General features: G+C 41.8%; 1 protein-coding gene across 1 annotated transcript; it reads right to left on the reverse strand.

Moving 5' to 3' along the window:
• Positions 1-1,362: 1,362 nt before the first annotated feature.
• LOC125363920 (neuralized-like protein 4) lies at positions 1,363-22,988 on the reverse strand. Its single transcript, XM_048363260.1, is given in 5 exon segments — positions 1,363-1,898; positions 1,901-2,861; positions 2,863-3,121; positions 17,300-17,586; positions 22,737-22,988. Coding segments are annotated over 5 exon segments (2,220 nt in total). The 3' UTR covers positions 1,363-1,437.
• Positions 22,989-24,614: the final 1,626 nt, after the last annotated feature.

The following is a 24,614-nucleotide window of genomic DNA, read 5'->3' on the forward strand; positions in this document are numbered from 1 at the left end:
ATATTGTTTTCTCTATTTGATGATGCTGTTTTGCAAATCTCTTCTTCATTTACAAATATATTTGTATTTTTTGGTTAGGACAAATTGTGTGTACTTTTATTTTCATGTAGATTTTAAAAATAAAAATATAAAATATGTTACTGTATTTTTGCTGGAGCATGTATGTGTGGTTTACTGAAAGCTCTATCCCTTTCTACTGCCTTATTTTGAGCTGCTTCACATTGCATCTGCCAGGAAGACAGATGAGTTTTGATTCATTCTCCAGAGGTCTTCAGATTGACAGAGCCCTGTAATAAATCAGTACCATTGCCTAATTGTGACACACTGATTTTAGTGTTCTCCAATATTTTCTCTGCTTATTTTTCTTTCTCAACCAGTGCTTCAATACATGGCAATTACTTATTTTTAAAACAATCCAGACAATCCATGAACAAATAGAGAGCATAGCAGTCTATGTAACAGATGGCTAAATCTGTGTAAAACATTTAGAAGGCTTTTATTCTAATAATATTACATTTATGAAATAGACCAAAAACAAACAAACAACAACAAAAAACAACAATCATCTGTTACTCTGAAAGCAATTTCAGGTAGAACTGGCCATGCTTCCACATTTTTATGTGTATGTAATGTAAGAATGAAGAAACTTTCAAGGCGAGAATAGAAGATACATGTAAATATAAAAGCATACATATATATTACAACACATGTTTGTGAATATATAGATATACAGATGCATTTACAGATTGGAGCTGGAGAATGTAGCTCTGTTCTCACACTTGAGGCCTTTCTTGCTTTTTTGGTTAGTTCTGTGTTCAGTAATTACTCTCGGGTACTGAGTTCTAGATCAGAGTTGTGCATCAATTAATTTTCTTGTAGAAATCTAATCATATATACCACAGTAGCCTAGAGTGGTATCATAAATAAGCTCTTTTTTGTTTGTTTGTTTGTTTTTTTACTCAGAGAGCATTTATTGGCTCCGTAGAAATCAGAGTCAGTATCAACTGTAGAGAGCCGCGTTGTCCTGGGGCCCTTCCTTCCTTCCCCACTCCCACCCCATCGTCCCGGAAAAAGCAACGTCATGTGGGCACAGGGAGAGATCCCTCTGGAATCACAGTAACCAGAAACAAAAAATGGAAATAAATTAAGTCAGATGGGGAGGGGAGTAATAGGGAGTCATGTTCCCCAAGTCAGTGCATGAAGGGGACCCAGGGCCTGGAGCTGGCCTCCCCATGAGCTCACTCTCCAGCAGAGAAAGTGTGGCCATGGAAATGTACTCCACTTCCCATGTGAATCTGGGAGCCTGGCTAATACTCCATTGTCAGCCAGGACAGCACTTGTGCATGCCATGAGTCACTGGAATGAGGTGGAGGCAATCTTCGCTCAGGAGTCGAGGGCCGAGGCCCAGCTGTGCTTGTAGTAGTGGTGTTTCACCCCTCATTCCATCCGTACCAGCAGGGCATAGAGGAGTGCGGCCCCCTTCTCCTTTGTGACCCACTCAAGTTGGGCTAGGCTGAAGTGTGGGTCGGGAGGTTCTCTGAGTGCAGCAGAAGGAGAGCCGGGGTTGTAGGAGCCAGGGCGCACACACACCTGGAATGCTACCTGGGCCTGGTGCATCCTCTGGGATTTGGGGTCCCGGAATTGCACTTTGGAGGCCCTGGGCTCGGCCCCAACGTATTGGAGAGAGGGAGAGAGCAGCACTGGGGTTGAGGGCTGCTCCTCCCGGGGAGGCGCACAGTTCTTGCCAGACCCCTCAAACCCCACTCCGGGCTCTCCCTTCAAGGGCCAGCAGCTCAGAATGGAGGCAGTTCCTACTCCCAGCTCCTCTCGGTCCAGCACCCTCCTTACAGCTGCCACAATGCTCCCATGATATGCCATGTGCCACTTTTTGTTTGTATCCCAGCTTCCAGGCGGGGATTCACTCTGAGGTTGAACCTGCACCAACCAAAGGGCAGGGCATATTCCCGTGGGGGCTCCCCTCTGCATCTGTGAGCCTCATCTCCTCGAAGCTTTCGGCAAGATTCACAGTAGCACAGGCTATGCTTCGGTGGAGGCATGAAATAATCCTCAGGAAACAGCAGCAGTTCTTGGAAGCGGGAGCAAAGAGCATGGTACTCGGAGCTCTTTAGAGGGCTAGCAGTGGGTGGTGGACCCCAGCACACACTCTCCTCGATGCCATCCACCATGTCAGCTTTCTCCATGTCCCCTTGGGTTCCAGATCTTTTCCCAATGGCAGCCCCTGGCTCAGGACTGACAATTGTCACCTGCTCACACTGCCCATAGAGGTCCACAAGCGCATGGCAGGGCTGGGGCACGTTGGGTACAGCTACCCCCTGTTCTACCCCATTGACATGGAGATGCAGCCCCCTAGAGCTGTCAATCCGCAGTCCCAAGATGGTGCCTTCAGGACACGTATCCAGATTTGGCCCAAACTTCTCACAGATCTTCAGACCATTGTGGAAAACACCTCGGCCACGCAACAGCCAGGCTTTCTGTGTGAGGGCACAAGCAGAGACAGGGAAATTGAGCTTCTCTGGTGGGAAGGTGATGACTCCTAGGACAAAGGAAGATGTCCACTGTCGGTTCAGAAATTTTATCCGCACCTACACCAAGAGCTGGGGAACCAGGGGCTGGCTGATGACAACGATGCCCTGATTGTAGCTGGCCACCCATGTGGCTGTGCAGTTCCCATTGGACAAAAGGATATTCTTCCCATGGTTCTCCAGGAACTTGAGGGCTGTGGGTATAATACCCACTTGGTTATGGTCTCCTAGGCCATGTTCCTTGCCCTCATCATCATCCTTGCCTTCACTGCCGGTGTCCGAGCTGGGGGAGAGAGGCTGATTACTTTCTGGCTCCTCCCATCCTCGAGGAACTGACAATGGACACAGTACCTACTGGCCCATATAGATCCAACACAGCCCATACATTCTTGGCGATGCCAGTAGCTGCAGGTCCCATATCCTCTCCATCTACCAGGATGTGCATCATGTCATCTGTTCCCCGATGAATGCCCACCCGGCTCCCCACCCCCAACCTCTCCAGGATCCGGCCATAGTTCATCCTCTGGAGCTGTCCATCACATCTCACTTCACAGCTGGAGCCAAGAGAGCCAAGAGAGCTGATGAATTCAACAATGACAAAGGTCAATGGTAAATGGTAAATGGAGCTGCCGGGAGTACTGTGAATTCAGACTGAATGAGCTGTAGGAAGGTGACCATATTGGCCTGACAAGAAAGTCCAACTCTGCTCTGCACTTTTTCATTAATGGCATTGACCAGGGTGTGGCTACCCCATTGACACCCCTCTTTTGGCCCCTATCCTATCCTGTCCTAGCTTTAGCTTATCTCTAGCTCTGACCTAGGATTCGAATCCTGAAGCTCAGAAATTCTATGCAAGTGCTCTACCACTGAGCTAATCCCTTGCTCTGACTTTCAGCTTGTCTTTGATCCTCCTTCTCCTTCTCTCCTCCTCCTCTCTATGCCATCACCACTTTCCTTCCCCTCCAATTCTCCCTCTCCTACAAGTGCTCCCTATCTTCACTTTTGAAGAATCGAGGGCCTTGTGATTAACAGGCACTTATTCTAACAGTAACTTACATTCCCAACCAACACTGTCTCCCTGATTTTTTTTCAATTCAACTCCAAGAACCCTTGTGCCAGCTTCTAACCTCCAAAATTTGACAAGCTAAATGAAAAAAAACATTATTTTAAAATAATATAAGAACAGAAGATACAGAAACCTCCTTAGTCCAACTGAAGTGGATATTTCTATTGATGGGAATGGACCAGGAAGCCCCTAAGGAGGCAGTTAGAAGGGTACGGGCAGATGAAGGCCATGTTAAAGCCATTGGCTAATCTCAGTTTCAGAGTAAATTGAAATTGTAAAGTGCTCCTTGCTTAAATTGGCAAAAAAAAGGCCACCTGGTTGGCTAAGACATCAGCTTCAGACAACCACCTTTATTCCCCGACTATATGTATTCAAAAGGTAAAGAGAGAATTTACATTGCTCTAGTCAAAATTGGGCTAAAAAATAGAGTCAAGTACTGGATGGACTCAGGTTAGCTACAGGGGACCCCCACCCAGCTTTCTTCAACCCAAAAATATTTGGTATACTAAAATTCCTTGCTAAGACAAGCAAGCTCTGGTAAATAAGGCCAGAGAATGCTAAAATTATTTGTTAAAAAGTTTTGTCTTAAATTTGGTTGGTCACTGGCAGTATGATGTAAAAATGGGTGATTTTCAGTTTAAACTCCAAAACAGTAATCAAGTTTGGGTGCTACCAAATGTTTTAAGTGATTATTGCATTGCTTTAAAGAAGAATTAGGGGGGCTGGGGATATAGCCTAGTGGCAAGAGTGCCTGCCTCGGATACACGAGGCCCTAGGTTCGATTCCCCAGCACCACATATACAGAAAACGGCCAGAAGCGGCGCTGTGGCTCACGTGGCAGAGTGCTAGCCTTGAGCGGGAAGAAGCCAGGGACAGTGCTCAGGCCCTGAGTCCAAGGCCCAGGACTGGCCAAAAAAAAAAAAAATAAAATAAATAAAGAGGAATTAGAGTTTAAGCAAAATATGTCTTTAATTTGCAGTTGAAAAATATTGGTGTCTTAATGAGTTAGGCTCTTTGCGCTGTAATCAAGTTATCTGGCTTAGCAAATGTCTTTGGGAATTTAAAATTTATTTTCCTCCACTGTTTAAACATTTGGGACTAAATGTCAGAAATTTGGATATTAATGTTCATCACTGTTAAAGAACTGCTTTGTGTTTCTCAGTCAGAGATCAAGAGGAAAGGACAGGAAAACTTAGGATGGGCCTGTGTGCCTATCTTTAAAGTTGAGGGGTGAACTGGCAAAGATGCAGCTTAGCTGTTCCATGTATGATGAGACAGTCCCCTGGGCCTATCTGTGATTCAAAGGGGTTGCTTTTTGCCTCACAGAGGATTTTTCTGGGTTCTACAGACTTTTTTTGCCTGATTATTACAGCTTGGGAAGCTGTACTATCAGCATCTAGTGTGTACGGGCCAAAGATGCTGTTAAATATTCTACAATGCACATGATGTGACAAAGAATGCTCAACCACAAAATGTTTACAGTACTGAGATTCAGAAATCCAGCAATAAGCTTACTGTGGCAATTACCCATTATCTGTGGATTTATATCCACTTACTCTAAAATAAACAGAAATATTTGAAAACCAGCTTATTTCACTAATGTAATGTATTTAACCATATCACACAATATATCACACAAATGAAATCACATATCACACAAATTACACAAAGCAAACACATTGTTTTTAGTATTTTCAGGTTGGTCTTTGTTGAACGGAGATAAAATCCTGCTCAAAGATGTAAGAATGGATTTGTATGTATGTGTGTATGTATAAATGAGTGAATGAATAAGTAAATAAATAAAACAGATAAAACAAACTTTAATTTTTGTACTTTATGGAAAAGAACTATTGTAAAGCACATCTGAAACATAATCATTTCAATTCTTGGTACTTTAATCATATTCCATTTTTTACTATCAGAAAAGCCTATTTTTTGAGTAAATAAAAGCAAAGATGAGGGATTTTTTTTTGAAGATGAAGTTCCTTGCCCTGACTTTCAGTATTCTCTTATCCTAATTCTTCTCCTTTCTCTGTGTAGTCACCACTTTCTTTCCCCTCCCCTTCTCCTTCTCCTCCAGCTACTCCCTGTCTTCAGTGTTGAAGAATCCAGGGCTTTGGGATTAACAGGCACTAATTCTGCCATTAATTTACACTCCCAGCCCACACATTTTCTCTGAAACATGATTTCATTTCAGGTCAACTCAAAGTACACTTGTGCAAAACTGACATATTGGTGGAAGTTGCCTTCTGACCTCCAAAATTTGATAAGCCAAATGAAAACACAATATTTTTAAATGATACAATAACAGTAGATAGAGAAGCCACATTAGTCCAACTCAAGTGGATAAAGATGTTTTTCTTCATGTCAATGGACCAGGAAGTCCCTTCTATAATGGGGCAGTTGGATAGGTACAGGCAGCTTAGGGCCTGGTTCAAAGCACTGGCAAATCTCAGTCTCAGAATAAATTGAAATTGTAAACTGCTCCTAGCTTAAATTGGCAAAACACAGTCAGGCCACCTGGTGGGCTAAGAGATCAGATAACCACCTTCTTTTCCCAACTGAAGGCATTCAAAAAGTAAAGTGAGAATTTAAAAGGCTAAAGTCAAGTACTGGGTGGGCTCAACTGAGCCCAGGGGACCCCCACCCAGCTTTCTTCAACTGAAAAGTATTTGGTGTGAAAAAGTGCGCTGTTGCAGAAGCAAGCCCTGATAAATGAGGCCATAAAAGCTAAAGTCATTTGTTAAAAAAAGTTTTGTCTTAAATCTTGGTGATTTGCAAGATTGGCAAAAATACCTCTTGCCACTGGAAATGGTACAGCTCATATTTATTTTGCCCTCTTTAAGATCTTTTGAGGAAATGTATGTGAGTGTGTGCGAGTGAGTGTGAACATATTCAAGATTAAAACTGTCAGTCTGAGGTAAAAATGGTTGAGTTTCAGTTCAAACTCCAAAAAAGTCATCAATTTTGGGTGTTACCAAATGTTTTAAAGGATTTTTGCATTGCTTTAAAGAGGAATTATGGTTTAAACAAAATATTTCTTTAAATTACAGTGGAAAAAATGTTGGTATCTTAATGCTGTAGGTTGTTGGCACTGTAATCACATTATCTGGCTTAGCAAAAGTCCTTGGGAATTTGAAATTAATTTCCCGCCACTGTTTAAAAATTTGAGACTAAATGTCAGAAATTTGGATATTGGGGCTGGGGATATAGCCTAGTGGCAAGAGTGCCTGCCTCGGATACACGAGGCCCTAGGTTCGATTCCCCAGCACCACATATGCAGAAAACGGCCAGAAGCGGCGCTGTGGCTCAAGTGGCAGAGTGCTAGCCTTGAGCAAAAAGAAGCCAGGGACAGTGCTCAGGCCCTGAGTCCAAAGCCCAGGACTGGCCAAAAAAAAAAAAAAAAAAAAAAAGAAATTTGGATATTAATGTTTATCACTGTTAAAGAACTTCTTTGGGTTTCTCAGTCAGAGATCAAGAGGAAAGACAGGAAAACTTAGGATGGGACTGTGTGCCTATCTTCGGGGTAGAGGGGTGAATTGGCAAAGGTGCAGCTTAATTGGTCCATGCATGGTGAGACCGGTCCCCAAGGGGGAGTCCACATGTGGTGAAAAAAGAGTAAGCTGGCACATAGGCAGTTCATGGAGCCCTAAGGAGTCGGATGGGTATATGCCCATTCTGTAGCACAGGCCAATGGAGGCCTATCTTTGTCTATTCCTTGCTGATGAACATTGGAAACCTGAGAGTAAATTGGACAATGTGATGATTTGTTTGGTATTTCTAAAACTGCTTGCTGGGATGTATTAAAAATTGGAAAAGGGGGGGGGGACTTCCGGGAAGACAGCAGAGGAGCTGCAATGCACTAGCTCAGCTCCCTCCAGCATCGCAGTTTTCTCACCCTATAGAAACTTTTACTACTATAAAGACAACCAGCGTAAGTTGTAACAGTACAGGGATTCTGGCCAGGAAGGAAAAATCGACCTTGCCCGTCTGAAAACACAGATTCGAGCTCTGGGCGCTATTCCACCGTCACACTGGTGCCGGCGCCGGCGCCGGCACAGCGCCTGGGCACAGCAACCCGCACTCCACGAAGGTAAAGCACACAGCGGAGACCAGGAGGCGGCTGAGCACGGACGACCTGAAATTGCAGAGGAAGCATGAGTACCCCACGAAAGATATTCTCACTGAAGCCCACAGAGCAGCTTCGGCAAGTCATCCCTTCCCCTATCGCCAGAGCAAAGCGCCATCTATGCCACTGGCATAGGGTCAGACCAGATTGGAACTTAAGCGGGCCTGGGAAAAGCAAGGTCAAAGTAGCCATCTTTGAAAAGGGCAAGAGGGACAGAACAGTGAGAGCCAGCTCGGCCTAGGAGAATGCCCCCTGCCCAGGTGGGAGGCGGGACCTGGGCCAAGGCTCAGCCAGAGGTGCCCTGCCCTGCCTGCCGGAACTTTTAAATTTAATGCAAAAACAGCCAGCACTCCCGCCTGCTTGGAAACACCAGAAGGAGGATCCTGAGACATTTAAACGGTCCCATCACAGAGGAAGCCCAATTCCCAGCCCGTAAAGGAGCTGGCCACCTCCGCCAAGGAGGTCGGCCCGCCCAGGAGGCAGAAGCCTCACACAGGCAAGCAACTCTCAGCCGGGTAAAACAGACCAGAGGTGCCCGCCCTGCTCAGTCCACAGCCTATTCAAAGGCAGGCATTAAAGGCTACAGCCCTGCAACAGATAGAGGAGCAAGCGGAATTCTGCCAAACTCAGACAATCGGGAATACAGACTGCAGACCATCACAAGGAAACCAGAGACTGGGGAAAGACCACCCAAATAAGAAAGACTCCATTTTTTTTTCTTTATCTTTTTAACATTTCTTAAACTTTTTTTTTTTTTTCAATTCGGAAACGTGGTCTTTTTTTTGGTTGTTGTTTGTTTTGTTTTGTTATTTTCCCCACGTTTTCTATTTTTACCTGTTTGTTTTATCAAGTTTTTTTTTCTTTTCTGTTTATTTGGGTTGCTTCTTTTCTGATTTTTTTTCCTTTTTATTTTATTTTCTTTTTAAAATAATTTTTCTCGGGGCTGGGGATATGGCCTAGTGGCAAGAGTGCCTGCCTCATATACATGAGGCCCAGGGTTCGATTCCCCAGCACCACATATACAGCAAATGGCCAGAAGGGGCGCTGTGGCTCAAGTGGCAGAGTGCTAGCCTTGAGCAAGAAGAAGCCAGGGACAGTGCTCAGGCCCTGAGTCCAGTCCCCAGAACTGGCCAAAAAAATAAAAAATTAAAAAAATTAAAAAAATAAAAACATAATTTTTCTCTGTTGTGTGCATCTGTCTCCCACTATTTTTACTTTATTTCTCTCTTTGCATTCTCTTTCTTTAAAACTTACTTTCCTATGAAGAACACCTCCACTCTTTTCTGCTAACTCTCCATTATCTATCATTGCAACCTTATTCTTTCTACTGATTCTACTCTTTTCAACACTTCCACGTCACTGAAACTAAACCAAAATCACCACCTCCCCTCCCCAATACATTTTACTCTATTCTCTTTACTACCTCCAACTTACCCTCCTGACTTACTGCCTGGACCTCCAGTCTGCAAAGACTCCTGGTTATTGGATAGAGGGTATCCCAGCTTAATAAGAGTGAATCAAAGGGGTTCATAGAGAAAGCAAGTCCTAAGAGAACTTAATATAAAAACAAGAATTGCGTATAGGGTTGTAACAGTAAATAAGTAACTACTGAATACAGGGCCCAGGATCAGTTGTTATATGGAAATTGTATTCTTTAGGAACACCAAATCTAATTTTATAGACAAGTATACAGGGTAACTGTACATAATTGTGAACTTGTAAGATTTACACAACAGTGCTTGGTTAGGGCTGCTTTGGGCCTTAAACGGTGCTCACAGGTGCTGGTAGGCTGGCATCCCCAATTCAATTGGGCAGAAGAAACACAAGAAAGATGGCAAACAGTGAAGTCTTATCCCCTACTCAAAAGAAGCAGGAAGCAGAGCAGTCAATCAAAGACATAGAAGAGAACCCCAAAAAAGCTCTACAAAGTCTACTGATAAACATGATAAATGAAAAGTTTGAATCTCTTCAGTAAATTATTCTAGAGCGTGAGGAGGCAAAGCAAAAATTAATGGAGAATTTCATGGCATCCACAAATAGAAAGATAAATGAACTTCAAGAGTCAAATGAAAAGATAGCTAACCAGCTTAGAGATTTGAGAGACAACTCTCAAAACCAAAGTAATGAAGTTAATGAAGTAAAGAAGTCCATACAAGACCTAAGAAATGACATGGAAATCATCAGGAAAGACCAGTCAGAAGCAAAAGGGATTTGAAATCAAGTAACTAGCTTACAGTCCCGACTAACTGAAGCAGAGGATAGAATTTCAGGAGCTGAAGATTCCTTAGATTCTATGGAGAAAGATCAAAAATCAATACAAATCCAGTCCAATCAACAAAACAGATCGCTACAGAAGATTCAAGACACGATCAGGAAGCCCAATTTAAGGATAATAGGTATTGAGGAAAACTTGGAGAAAGAGGTTAATGGGATAGGCAACCTATTTAACAGAATATTAGCTGAGAACTTCCCAAATATCCAGAAGGAAAGGCCTATACAGATACAAGAAGCACTTAGAACCCCAAATCAACCAGACCAGAATAGGACATCCCACCAACACATTGTGATCAAAACAGCTTAAGCAGAGTGCAAGGAATAATACTCAAAGCTGTTAGGGAGAAGAAAATAATCATATATAAAGGAAAAGCAATCAGAATTACCCAAGACTTCTCAGCAGAGACCATGAAAGCAAGGAGAGCCTGGAATGAAGTATACCAAACTCTATATAAAAATAACTATCAACCAAGAATTCTGTACCCAGCCAAACTCTCCTTCATGGCTGAAGGTCAAATAAAAGTCTTCCACAGTAAGGAAAAACTGAAACAATATATCTCCACCAAACCAGCTTTAAAGAAAGTCTACAAAGATGTACTATACAGGGATAATAATCAAGATCCTAATACACACAGAGAAATGAACCCTAATTAGTAAACATCAGATCAAGAAATGGGAAGACACAGCCTTAAACATGATAGCAATAATGAAAGGAACAAATGATCATCTCTCAATACTAACTCTAAACATTAATGGACTTAATTCTCCAATCAAACGACATAGGCTCATAAGTTGGACTAAAAATCAAGATCCATCTTTCTGCTGCCTCCAAGAGACACATCTATCCAGCAAAATAAACATCTTCTAAAAGTAAAAGGCTGGAAACAAATCTATCAAGCAAATGGCCCCCATAAGCAGGCTGGAGTTGCAATCCTAGTATCAGACAAAATTGACTACAAATTAAAAATGGTAAGAAGAGACAAAGAAGGTTACTACATACTAGTAAAGAGATCTCTCCTACAGGAAGAAATAACCATTCTAAATATCTACACACCAAATGCAGGAACAGCCAACTTCATCAAACAAACACTACTGACTCTAAAAACACTCATAGACCCAAACACATTGATAGTTGGGGACTTTAACACTCCACTATCACCTCTGGACAGATCAACACGCCAAAAACTGAACAAAGAAACCACAGAACTAAACAATTGCATAGACCAACTAGACTTAATGGACATCTACAGAATATTCCACCCAGCAAGGACAGAATACACATTCTTTTCGGCAGCACATGGAACATTCTCCAAAATAGATCACATCTTAGGGCACAAAGAAAATCTGTACAAATTCAGAAGTATCAAAACCATTCCCTACATTCTCTCAGACCACAATGGAATAAAATTAGAGCTCAACTCAAACAGCCACCACAGAAAATCCTACAATTCATGGAGACTAAACAACACACTGCTGAACTATCAGAGGGTCATTGAAGAAATTAAAACGGAAATTCAAATGTTAATGGAATTCAACCAAGTTGAGGACACAAAGTACCAGCTCCTTTGGGACACAGCAAAGGCAGTACTCAGAGCAAAATTTATATCTCTGAGTGCATACATCAACAAACTGGAGAAACAGCAACTCAATAATTTAAGGAAGCACCTTAATTTCCTTGAGAGAACAACAAGCCAAACCCCAAATCAATAGACGGAAGCAAATAATTAAAATCAAATCAGAATTAAATCAATTAGAGACGAAAAAACCATCGAAAGAATCAACAAAACAAAGAGTTGGTTCTTTGAAAAAATCAACAAGATAGACAGACCCCTGGCAAACCTGACCAAAAAACCAAGGCAGCACACTCAAATAAACAAGATAAGAGATAAAACAGGTAACATCACCACAGAAATAACCAAAATTTAGAAAATAATAAGGGACTATTTTGCAAACCTTTATGCCAACAAATTTGAGAACTTGGAAGAAATGGATGATTTCCTAGAAAAAATTCATATCCCCAAACTGAACCATGAAGATTTAAACCTCCTAAACAGACCCATATCCAGTATTGAAATAGAAACGGCAATAAATGTTCTCCCGTCCATGAAAAGCCCAGGTCCAGACGGATTCACTGCAGAATTCTACAAGGCCTTCAAAACAGAACTGACACCAATATTTCTCAAACTCTTCAATGAAATTGAAAGAGAACGTTCACTTCCAGACTCATTCTATGAAGCCAGTATAACCCTCATCCCAAAACCAGGCAGAGACTCATCACGGAAAGAGGACTGTAGACCGATCTCCCTGATGAACATTGTTGCAAAAATTCTCAACAAAATTCTGGCCAATCGACTTCAACAGGTCATCAAAAAATCATTCACCACTATCAAACTGGATTCATCCCAGGGATGCAAAGTTGGTTTAATATACGCAAGTCAATTAATGTAATCCACCACATCAATCAGAGCAAGCTAAAGAACCACATGGTTTTATCTCTGGATGAGGAAAAAGCGTTCGATAAAATCCAGCACCCATTTATGCTAAAAGCCCTGGAAAAACTTGGATTCCAGGGAACATTCCTCAATATAATCAAGGCAGTATATGACAAACCAACAGCAAGCATAACTCTAAATGGTGAAAAACTAAAGCCATTCCCTTTAAAATAAGGAACAAGGCAGGGATGTCCACTCTCTCCCCTGCTCTTCAACATAGTACTAGAATGCCTAGCCAGAGCAATCAGGCCAGAAGAAAATATAAAGGGGATCCAAGTAGGTAAAGATGAAGTTAAACTCTCTCTCTTCGCAGATGACATGATCCTATACCTAAAGAATCCCATAGACTCTACCCCCAAGCTATTAGAGCTGATCCAAAACTTTGGCAAAGTTGCAGGATATAAAATAAACCTTCAAAAATCAACGGCCTTTCTGTATGCTAACGACCCGATATCAGGAAAGCAACTCCCATTGCAATAGTCCCCCAAAACATAAAATACCTAGGAATAACCTTAACCAAAGAAGTGAAAGACCTCTTTGAGGAGAACTTTAAAACCCTGAAAAACGAAATTAAGTCAGAACTAAGGAAATGGAAAAACCTCCCATGCTCCTGGATTGGGAGGATTAATATTGTCAAAATGGAAATCTTGCCAAAGGCTATCTACAAATTCAATGCAATACCCATTAATATCCCAACACCATTTTTTGATGAAATAGAGGAAGCAATCCAGAAATTCATATGGAATAATAAAAGACCTAGAATAGCACAAACAATCCTAAGCGGAAAGACCAGTGCTGGAGGAATTACAATACCCAACTTCAAGTTGTATTATAAAGCTATAGTAATAAAAACATCTTGGTATTGGCACCGGAACAGGCCTGAAGACCAATGGAACAGAATTGAAGACCCGGGAATGAACCCACAGAACTACGCCTACTTAATCTTTGATAAAGGGGCTAAAACAATAGTTTGGAAGAAAGATAGCCTCTTTAACAAATTGTGATGGAAAAACTGGCTCAACACATGCAACAAACTAAAACTAGATCCTTACATATCACCCTGCACCAAAATCAATTCCGAATGGATTAAAGACCTCGAAATCAAAACAGACACCCTGAAAACACTAAAGGAAGAAGTAGGAGAAACGCTTGGGCTCCTTGGCACAGGACGGAACTTCCTTAACAAAGACCCAGAAAGGCTACAAATCAAAGAAAGTTTGGACAAATGGGACTGCATCAAACTGCATAGCTTCAGGGCTGGGGATATAGTCTAGTGGCAAGAGTGCCTGCCTGGGATACACGAGGCCCTAGGTTCGATTCCCCAGCACCACATATACAGAAAACGGCCAGAAGCGGCGCTGTGGCTCAAGTGGCAGAGTGCTAGCCTTGAGCGGGCAGAAGCCAGGGACAGTGCTCAGGCCCTGAGTCCAAGGCCCAGGACTGGCCAAAAAAAAAAAAAAAAAAAAAACAAAAAACTGCAGAGCTTCTGCATGGCAAAGGACATAGCTTGCAAGATAAACAGAAAGCCCACAGACTGGGAGAAGATCTTTACTGGCCATTCAATGGACAAAGGCCTCATATCTAAAATATATGCAGAACTAAAAAAATTACCTTCCTCCAAAACAAAACCGCAAAGAACGAATAGCCCGCTCATCAAGTGGGCTAAAGACCTACAAAGAGACTTCTCTGATGAGGAACTGAGAATGGCCAAGAGACATATGAAAAAGTGCTCTACATCACTGGCCATAAAAGAAATGCAAATCAAAACAACATTGAGATTCTATCTCACCCCAGTAAGAATGTCATATCAAGAAAACTAACAATAACAGTTGTTTGAGGGGATGTGGCCAAAAGGGAACCCTACTTCATTGTTGGTGGGAATGTAAACTGGTTCAGCCACTCTGGCAAGCAGTATGGAGATTCCTCAGAAGGCTAATCGTAGAACTCCCCTATGACCCAGCAACCCTACTTTTGGGTATTTATCCGAAAAACAACAAACAAAATCACAGTAAAGCCACCAGCACAACAATGTTCATCGCAGCGCAATTTGTCATAGCGAGAATCTGGAAGCAACCCAGATGCCCCTCAGTAGACGAATGGATCAGGAAAATGTGGTGCATATACAAAATGGAATTTTATGCCTCTATCAGAAAGAATGACATTGCCCCATTTGTAAGGAAATTGAAGGACTTGGAAAAAATTATACTAAGTGAAGTGAGCCAGACCCAAAGAAACATGGACTCTATGGTCTCCCTTATTGGGAATAATTAGCACAGGTTTAGGCAAGTCACAGCAGAGGATCACAAGAGCCCAATAGCTATACCCTTATGATCACATAAGATGATGCAAAGTGAAATGAACTCCATTTTATGGAAATGATTGTTATATCACAGTTGTAACTACTTTCAACATCCCTTGAGTATCTGTAGTTTCTACTATTGATGATGTTCTTGTATCACCTTCTTGTGATTGTATCTACACTATCTGTGTAATCTTATCTGAGTATATTGGAAACCGTGTATACTGGTATTAGAATTAGGAAATTGAAAGGGAATTCCAAAATTGAGAGACAAAGGGTAAAATAAGAGAAACAGCAACAAAAGCAGTACTTGAAAAACTGTTTGGTCTAAGTGAACTGAACACCTCAGGGGGGGGAAAGGGGGAGGAGGGAGGGGGGTATGAAGGACAAGGTAACAAAGAGTACAAGAAATGTATCCAATGCCTAATGTATGAAACTGTAACCTCTCTGTACATCAGTTTTATAAAAAAAAAAAAAAGAAAAAAATTGGAAGTGTACAAAGAGGGTTAATAAGTTTATCTGTACGATGTAATTTTATTTCTATGATATTTTGCAATTTGGATGTATTTTTTAAAGCAATATGCTAATTCTGGATCGTTGTGTTTGTAATTCTGGTGCTTGTAGTTCTTGCGTAAGGATTCTTGATAATTCTTTATTTTTTTTTTATTTTTTTTAATTTTTTATTTTATTTTATTTTTTTGGCCAGTCCTGGGCCTTGGATTCAGGGCCTGAGCACTGTCCCTGGCTTCTTCCCGCTCAAGGCTAGCACTCTGCCACGTGAGCCACAGTGCCGCTTCTGGCCGTTTTCTGTATATGTGGTGCTGGGGAATCGAACCTAGGGCCTCATGTATCCGAGGCAGGCACTCTTGCCACTAGGCTATATCCCCAGCCCCTTCTTGATAATTCTTGATAAGGATTTTTAGAAGGGAAATATGATTGTAATACATTATTTGCTCATTTGATATGCAATTATAGTTTGGCTTGAATTTGAAAGTATTTCCTACTAGGTGATTATTCTTTATGGCTTGAAATTTTTCTTATCATACATTAAAAGTCATTCTTGGTTCTTCTCTTTTTAAATTTTTTTTAACATTTTATTTTATTAAAAACATGATGTACAGAGGAATAACAGTTACATTTGGTAATGAGTATATTTCTTGTCAAACACTGTTACGCCGCCCCTCATTTATTCCCACTTTTCTTGTCCCTGAGTACCTTCCCCACAAGTTGTAAAGTTCATTACAAACAAAATGTCTTGTGAGTATCATTGTTGCATTGGTTCACCCTTTGTCCTATGTTTCAGCATTCTTTACTTTCTCAAATTAGATAAGCATATATACAACACACAGAGCAACAAGGTAACTAACAAACAGTGACACCTGGTAATAAACCAAATGGGGAAAATTGAAAGAAAATAGACATAACATCACACAGTACCAAAAAAAAAAAAAAAAAGAAAGAAAGAAAGAAAGAAACGCACAGCACAAAAAAGCCCCTTGTTTGTAATCTTGGAGCTCAGTTCAATTAGCATCATTTTATATGGCCTTATGTACATAGCTATTGAGCTATTGTGATCCTCTGCAAGGACTATCCTAGGCATATACTAATTATTACAAATGAAGGAAACCATGGAGACTGTGTTTCTTTGGTTCTGGCCTACTTCACTTAATAAGATTCTTTCCAAATCTTCCCATTTCCTTATGAACAGGGCGATATCATTCTGATGGAAGCATAGAATTCCATTTTGTACACATGCCACAATTGCTTGATGAATTCATAATCCACTGAGGAGAATCTAGGTTGGTTCCATATCTTGGTAACACTATGGTAAATAATGCTACAATGAACATAGCTGTTTGTGATCAACTGGGTAAATGCCCAGGAGTGGGGTTGCTGGGTCAGAGGGGAGCTTTAAGTTTAGACTTTTGAGGAACCTCCATCATGCTTTCCAGAGTGGTGGAACAAACTCCCACAAACAATGTTTGTGGACTCCCACAAACAATGTAGGAGCTTTCCCTTTTTGCCACATCCCTGCCAGCCTCTGTTATTATTTGTATTTTTCATAATGGCCCATCTAACTGGAGTAAGGTAGAATCTCAATGTAGATTTGATTTGCATTTGTTTTATAGCCAGTGATGTCAAACATCTCTTCATGTGTCTACTGGGTCCTCTTATTTTCTCTCCAGAGAAATCTCTTCTGGGGCCTTGGGAAGCAGCGGCCACCCACCACTGCATCACTGCTACCGCCACTGCTGCTGCCTCCAGAGCCACTTCAGAACTGAAGAGAGGACAGGGAGGAGCCCAGCAGAGCCGCTCAACACCCCCCCCCCCCCGACCTCGCCCCTGACCCAAGGATGGCAGGGAGAGCTTGCTCAGATCGGTATCCTCTGGGGCAGGTGGGGGCCACGCCGCCAGCCTTAGGTGGCAGGCACCATTGAGAGGGGAAGCATCTGGCCCACCAAGACCTCAACAACGCCAGACCCAGGGAGAAATTGCCTCACCGCCTGTGCCGGCCTAGCAGCAGAACCCTTGGGGTTGCCCAAGAAGACATTTGGCAAATGCGTGAGTGAGTGAGTGAATGAATGAATGACTCTCTTCAATGGCACTAGTGGAGCTTGGAAATGATGGAGGTACAAACGCATGGCAAAGATGAGAGCTGTGAGGCCCCCCAACCCTCTAGCCGGGAAGGAAAATGGGTGGGGCTTGAGTGGAGTCATCAGGTCTGACTTAACTACTTGTGGAATGTTTGTACAGTTTGCAAGTTTACTAGGGATGTTGCTGTCCTGGAAAATAAATTCAAGTTAAAAAAATCTTTTGGAATGTTATGTAGTCCTCTAGGACTAGATATTTTGAAAGGACTACAACCCTCAAAATTATGTGGTGACCCTGTCCTGCAGAGTAGTGTGAGCATGAGACTAAAGCAGCAGCAAGGAAGGTAAACAAAAGCAGATTTCCCAGCTCTGAGGTGGGGCTTGGAAGCTGCTGTAGTGGACAGTGCGCTTCTTCACTTGAGGTAGGAGAATAGGAACAAGTGTATAAGAGACAAAGTCAGGAAGCTCAGAGTTTCTCCACTCCCACCACCACATACGTGCAAGCATTAGGCCAGGGAAACTTCTAATGAGTAATTTCACAACTTAAAAAAAAAAATTAAAATACTGCAGGAGAGGTGGATGGAAAGGGAGAGAAGGATGCTGCAAAAGTTGCCCCTGGCCCTGTTGCCCTCTACCTAAAGTTCCAAGAGCCAAGCTGAGCATTCTGACTTAATTGTCCTAGACTTGACTGTCTCTATGTGACCATCATCGCAAATAATATTCACAGGGAATCAGACCAACAGTCAGTGGCAGCAGACTCTGTTTTTGTTTTCTTTTGACAATCTTCCAATTTTGTTCCTGTTTTGACTGAGGAGAAATTAAAGGAGTAAGACACAAATTTAGACTTTTGTGAAGCTGAGCATCACATAGTTTAACTTTGTGAGCTTTGAATGAAAAGAATGTACCCCTAGCAGAGCTGTTGTCATCCAGTGAACACCTCCAAAAAGTTTGCCCCACAAGAGTTTTTCAAAGACCTGTAAGTGTAGTTTTTCTAGGAATAGAAATTTTTAAAGGACTAGAATTCTCAGAACTATGTCCTGAAATTAGAATCTTCAATAGTTCCACCTTAGTGCCTTAACACTGAGGGACAAAATGACACTCAGGAGAGCCCTGAGCCACCTACTTATGAAGTGCCAACTGCACTAAACTTACCTGTCAAGATCCAGCCACCTCCCACCCAGCCTGCTAACTCAGGGAAACAGCTGGAACTGGCCTCTGGAGAGAAGGAAGTGCATCGATTTCTAACTTATTCTACATCATGTTAGCTCTTAATCTTACATTGCTTATAAATGTAGAGGACAAATCAACTAGTTACTTCAAAAGAAACTGAACTTTTAGCCAGCAGTTCTTTACCTAGTGTGTCAATTTATGATAGAGATCTGCATAGTACATATTACAAAAGAGTATTTGTATAGGGTTCAGCACACCTACACTTGAAAGTGAGCACTCATGAGAAAGTAATCAGTGATTATCCCATACCAGTGGATTCTACTGTCTAAGAAAACTAACAATAATAAATATTGGAGGGGATGTGGCCAAAAGGAAACCTTACTTCATTATTGGTAGGAATGTAAACTGGTTCAGCCACTCTGGAAAGCAGTATGGAGATTACTCAGAAGGCTAAACATAGAGCTCCCCTATGACCCACAGCCCCACTTTTGGGCATCTACCCAAAAGACCATAAACAAGAACACACTAAAGCCACCAGCACAACAATGTTCAACAGAGCACAATTTGTCATAGTTAAAATATGGAACCAACCCAGATGCCCCTCAGTAGATGAATGGATCAGGAAAATGTGGTACATATAGACAATGGAATTTTATGCCTCTATCAGAAAGAATGACATTGCCCCATTCATAAGGAAATGGAAGGACTTGGAAAAAGTTATACTAAGTGAAGTGAGCCAGACCCAAAGAAACATGGAATCTATGGTCTCCCTCCTAGGGAGTAATTAGCACAGGCTTAGGCTAGTCACAGCAGAGGATAACAGGAGCCTGATAGCTATGCCCTTATGAACGCATAGATGATGATAAGTAAAATTAACTCCATGTTATGGAAACGACTGTTATATCACTGTTGTAATTACTTTCAACATGCTATGTGTAACCGTAGCTTCTATTGTTGATGATGTTCTTGTATCCCCTTCCTGTGGTTGTACCTGCACTATCACTGTACCGCATCTGAGTACACTGGGTACTGTATATACTGGTGTTAGAATTAGGGAAGTGAAAGGGAATATAAAAATCGAGAGACAAAGGATAAAGAGACAAATGACTCCAAAAGCAATTCTTGCAAAACCATTTCGTGTAAACCAACTGAACAACTCATGGGGGAAGAGGGAATGGGGGAGGGGGAGGGGGGAATGAGGGAGGAGTACAAGAAATGTACCCAAGGCCTAACGTTTGAAACGGTAACCTCTCTGTACATCACTTTGAAAATAAATAAGAAAAAAAAAGTTTATCTGATTTGGAGATGGGAAGGGGAAACACAAAAGCAGTGGGACAAAGGATGGAAAAAATTATAAGTAGATAAATTGGGTGATGTGTAAGTGTATAAAATGCATTTGTTAACTTTTAATTGTATTGCTTGTCATCTTATTGATTTGCCTACTGTTGATGCTCAAACTCATTCCTATTTCCTGTTCCTCCATCTGCATGTATTTTACAGAGGAGGTCAACTTGGACTCACCGAGATACATTTTACCAATTAAGCTATGTGGCTTTTGTTGAGAAGCTTTGCATCCATGTTCATCCAACTTTTCAATCTATGTTGTTTAATTGGAGAGTTAAATCCATTAATATTGCGAGTTAAGATTGAGAGGTGATTGCTTGTTCTTTTCATTGTATCTATCTTTGTAAGGGCTGTGTCTTCCCTTTTTGCTCTACTAATCTGGAGTTTTGTTTATGGTTGCTTTCCCTGTCTGGATTGTGGTCTGGGTGGTTTTCAATGTGGAGGACATCTTTGAGGATATTCTGTAGTGCTGGTTTGGTGGAGGAATATTGGTTCAAATTCTCCTTGCTATGGAAGACTTTTATATGACATTCGGTTTTGAATGACATTTTAACTGGCTACAGAATTCTTGGTTGAAAGTTATTTGTCTTTAAGATGTGGCAAATGTCATTCCAGGCTCTCCTTGCTTTCATGGTGTCTGCTGAGAAATCTGCAGTAATTCTGATGGTTTTCTTTTATATGTGATTGTTCTTTTCCCTAGCGGCTTTAAGGATTCTTTCTTTGGCCTCTATTGATTCTGTTTTGATTACCATGTGACGATGGGAAGTCTGTTCTGGTCTGTTAGAGGTCCTAAATGCTTCTTGTATCTGGATGTGCCTATTCTCTGGATGTGTGAGAAGTTTCAGCTACTATTCTGATAAATAAGTTGCCCATTCCATTAGGATCTTTCTCTAGGTTTTCTTCAAATCCCTACTAGCCTTACATTCGGCTTTTTGATTGTATCTTGAAGCTCTGCAAGTGATCTGTTTTGCTTTTTTGATTGATTTTGTATTGTTTTTTGTTCTTTCTCCCTAAAGTCTAGGCTTTCCTCAATTCCTGAGGTTTGATCTTCTGTTCTATCCAGTTTGTCCCTAGACTTACAACTTGCTTTCTTGTCTCCCTGCCTTCGGATTGATCTTTCTTTTTTTTTTTTTTTTTTGCCAGTCCTGGGCCTTGGACTCAGGGCCTGAGCACTGTCCCTGGCTTCTTCCCGCTCAAGGCTAGCACTCTGCCACTTGAGCCACAGCGCCGCTTCTGGCCGTTTTCTGTATATGTGGTGCTGGGGAATCGAACCTAGGGCCTCGTGTATCCGAGGCAGGCACTCTTGCCACTAGGCTATATCCCCAGCCATGGATTGATCTTTCTTGATGGCTTCTATATCTCTGCTGTAATTCTCTCTGAAGTCCTGTATGGACTTCCTTACTTCATTAATTTGGTTTGGGTCCTATCTCTAATCTCTTTTAGCTGAGTAGATATATTTTCATGAGACTCTTTTCTTTCTCTTGGAGTTCGTATATCATTCTGTTGGTGGAGGCCATGAAGTCCTCTCGTAACTTATGGTTGGATTCATCGTGTTCATGAATTATTCTCCAGTTTGTCTTATCATGCTCTAGAATACTTGTCTGGAGAGACTCAAACTTTTCATTTATCATTTTTATCAGCATAGTTGGTAGAGCATTTTGAGGGCTTTCCTCTATGATTTCAATCGAATGCTCTGTTTCCTGTTTGCTTTGAGTGGGTGATGAGAATTCCTGTCTTGCCATACTTTTTGTGTTTCTTCTGCCCATTTGGATTTAGAATGCTAGTCTGCTAGCCCCTTTTGGCACTGTTTTGGACCTGAACCAAACCTACCAAATCTTGGTGTGCTATTCTTACAGGTACACAATCCTATACAAGTAAGTTCCCTCTCTTTTTGTGAGAATAGCAGTATATTTAGTGTCCCCACAAATTTTCCTTTGGAAGTAAAAACCAACCCTGAACTCTGTATTCAGTAGCTACATTGTATAATGTTCCAATCTTGTTCTTATTTCTTTTTGGGTTGATAAAATTGCTCTAAGAAACCTTTTCACTCACGCAGATTGTCCACAGATGCCTATTATCTTGCCTACCTTTAAGCTGGGCTCAGTGGAATCTGAAGGTCTTGGGTTATTGTGTGCTGCTCTGAGGGTTGTGGGTAGAAGGTGGGTGCCCTCAGTGATTGGGGCACTGCAGTCAGCCTGGGGAATTAGTCTGTTGCTTCCAAGGTGTTGGCAGTTGCTGCATTCTATCTCGGAAGCAGTGGGGCCTGTGGCACCAGGATGGGACCTCTGGGATGCCGAGGGCAGGGGGTGGGCCCTGGGTGGGAACCCCAAGCTGGCTGTGGCAGCCCTGGATGGGAGCCCTAGGCTGGGTGCGGCAGGCCCCGGGTGGGAACCCAGAGCTGCTTGTGGAGGACCCCAGGTGGGAACCACAAACTGGCTGGGGTGGGGCCTGAGTGGGAACCTAGAGCTGCCTTCAGTGGGTCCGGGCAGGATCCTGGGGCTGCTGAATGTGGGTGGTGGGCTCTTGCTGGAAAGATGGAGCTGCCTGTGGGGTAGTTACTCCCAATAGGGTGGGGCTCTCTTCTCCTGGGAAGAGCTGGCTGTGTACTTCTTTGGGGTTTGCAGATAGAAGGTGGGTGTCCCCAGTCACTGGTGGACAATGTTTGGCATGGGAGAACAGTTTGTTGCTGCCTTGGCGGCAGTTGCAGTGATGGCAGCCTGGAGGTGTGCCTCTTGTTGCATTTTCTAGTGTTGAGGGGCCGCTTGCCCCTCAGGAGGTTCCTCCCATCTGGGCAGGGGTCCCTTTCCCTGGGCAAAGCTGGGACTCACTACTCCAGCACCTTTGATCTTTGCTAAGATGGCCCCTTTGACTTTACTTTTTCCCAGGCTCACTTTATTTCGAGTCTGCTCTGGCCTTCTATGCCAGAGACAAAGATGGAGATTCACTTTGGTGTTGGGGAGGGCTACTTTCTGAATGGAATGGTGTTCTGTGGGTGCAGACTTCAGCGAGACTGTCTTTTGTAGAGTCCTCATGCTTCCTCTGGTTCTCAGGACCTTTTCTGCTCTGCTCGGGGACTGCATCTGTGTGCAGATGCAGGAATCTGTTCTCTGGCAGATTTCTCTTCACGGCTGGTGCCTGCTGGAGGTAGGTGTGGATTTGTTTCTGCCCAGGCACTTCCTGCGGCTGATATCTGGATTATTGGATTTTCTGTCTGATTTTTTTCCTTCCTAGCTTGAATCTCTATGCTACTATACCTTACTTGGGCTAAGTTTCTAGGGTTAAAAGTTTCCCTGGGCGGGGAGGGGGGGAAAGGGGAGGAACTGGGTTCTTGGAGAGAGCTTAGATAGGGCTCTGCTAGTCCTCCGCCATCTTTTTCCACTCTTTTCCAATCCTTACTTCTTGTGTTACACTTTGTTCTATATATCCATAGTTTCTCACTGCTAATATGCCCTGTTTGGTTCCTTGATTATTTCCATGTTCAGCAAGCATATTCCATTGAGCCCTGTAACCTGACATTATTGTTTGTTATCCACAATTGTCACTGTAGTGACTCACTTGTCAACTTTTCCTCCACTATTAGCTTTTATAAAAATAATTGTCATTTTTTTAAAAATTTATTCAGTAAATTTGCATCTGGAGTTTGTAGCATTATTGTTGCTTTTTGGAACTGTGATTTTCACCAGTAGAATAGGCTAAATGTTCATTGTAGGGTGATGTACAGAAACATGAAGTTCCTTCTTGATTTCAAAGGACTTAATCAACCTCAATCTAAAAAATAAAAATCAGTCCATTTGCATCTTCGTGATGGTTGTCAAGAAATGATGCATATCTGCTTAACTGAAATTTCTAATACTAATACTGCATGGTACTTTAAATTCTTTCATTCAAGCTGAATTTACACATAATATTTGTTGCATAAGAATCCACATAAGACTTAGGGATGGACAAAGTGAAATATTATTTCTGTAGAAGCTTTGCTGTTTATTCATGCTTCAGTTGAATTCAAGTACTGTTTCCCAGAAAACAAAATTCAAATTGTAAAATATCAGAATTCATTAAATAAGCAGGAATCATAACATTCCTACAAGAAGAATCTATTTGAAAAGGAACTTAACAATTATAAGAGTTTGGCATGGGAAAAAGAATAGGAAAGATGCAATTTAAAACCCAAAATATTTTGAGATGCAATATGTATTATAAAAAAAAACTGAGAAAAGAAAGATTGTAGTGAGAAAGGAGACTAGCAATTTTCCATGGAAAATAACGGGGGAAAAAAGTTTAAAAAATGAATTTTTTCTTGATAAGAAATGTACTCACTGCCTTACACACATATATAAAAAATTGAATTTTACTTGAATATATAGGTAAAAGAAACTGGAAAAAATTGGTGACAAGGAAAATAATAAAGCTGTGGAGTTAGCTACCAATGCATAAACTAAGAAAATAAGTAGTGTACTCCCCTGAGAGAACAAGACAAGAGCAGAGATCAGCCATGTAATTGGCTGAGGAAATCCACTCTATACATCTACAGGAGCTTTTTTTGAAGCTAGCAATCTGGCAAATTTCTAAATTACCATTTTTTCCTCCACAAATAATGTAAAATACATGTGTTCTATTGGTGTTTAGGTTGGAGAAGATTAGGATTATCACACTAGCCCTGTTTAAACAAAATTACACCATGTGTGGAAAAGAATTACTTAAAAGGC

The sequence above is a fragment of the Perognathus longimembris genome, chromosome 15, assembly GCF_023159225.1.
Source record: "Perognathus longimembris pacificus isolate PPM17 chromosome 15, ASM2315922v1, whole genome shotgun sequence".
NCBI lineage: Eukaryota > Metazoa > Chordata > Mammalia > Rodentia > Heteromyidae > Perognathus > Perognathus longimembris.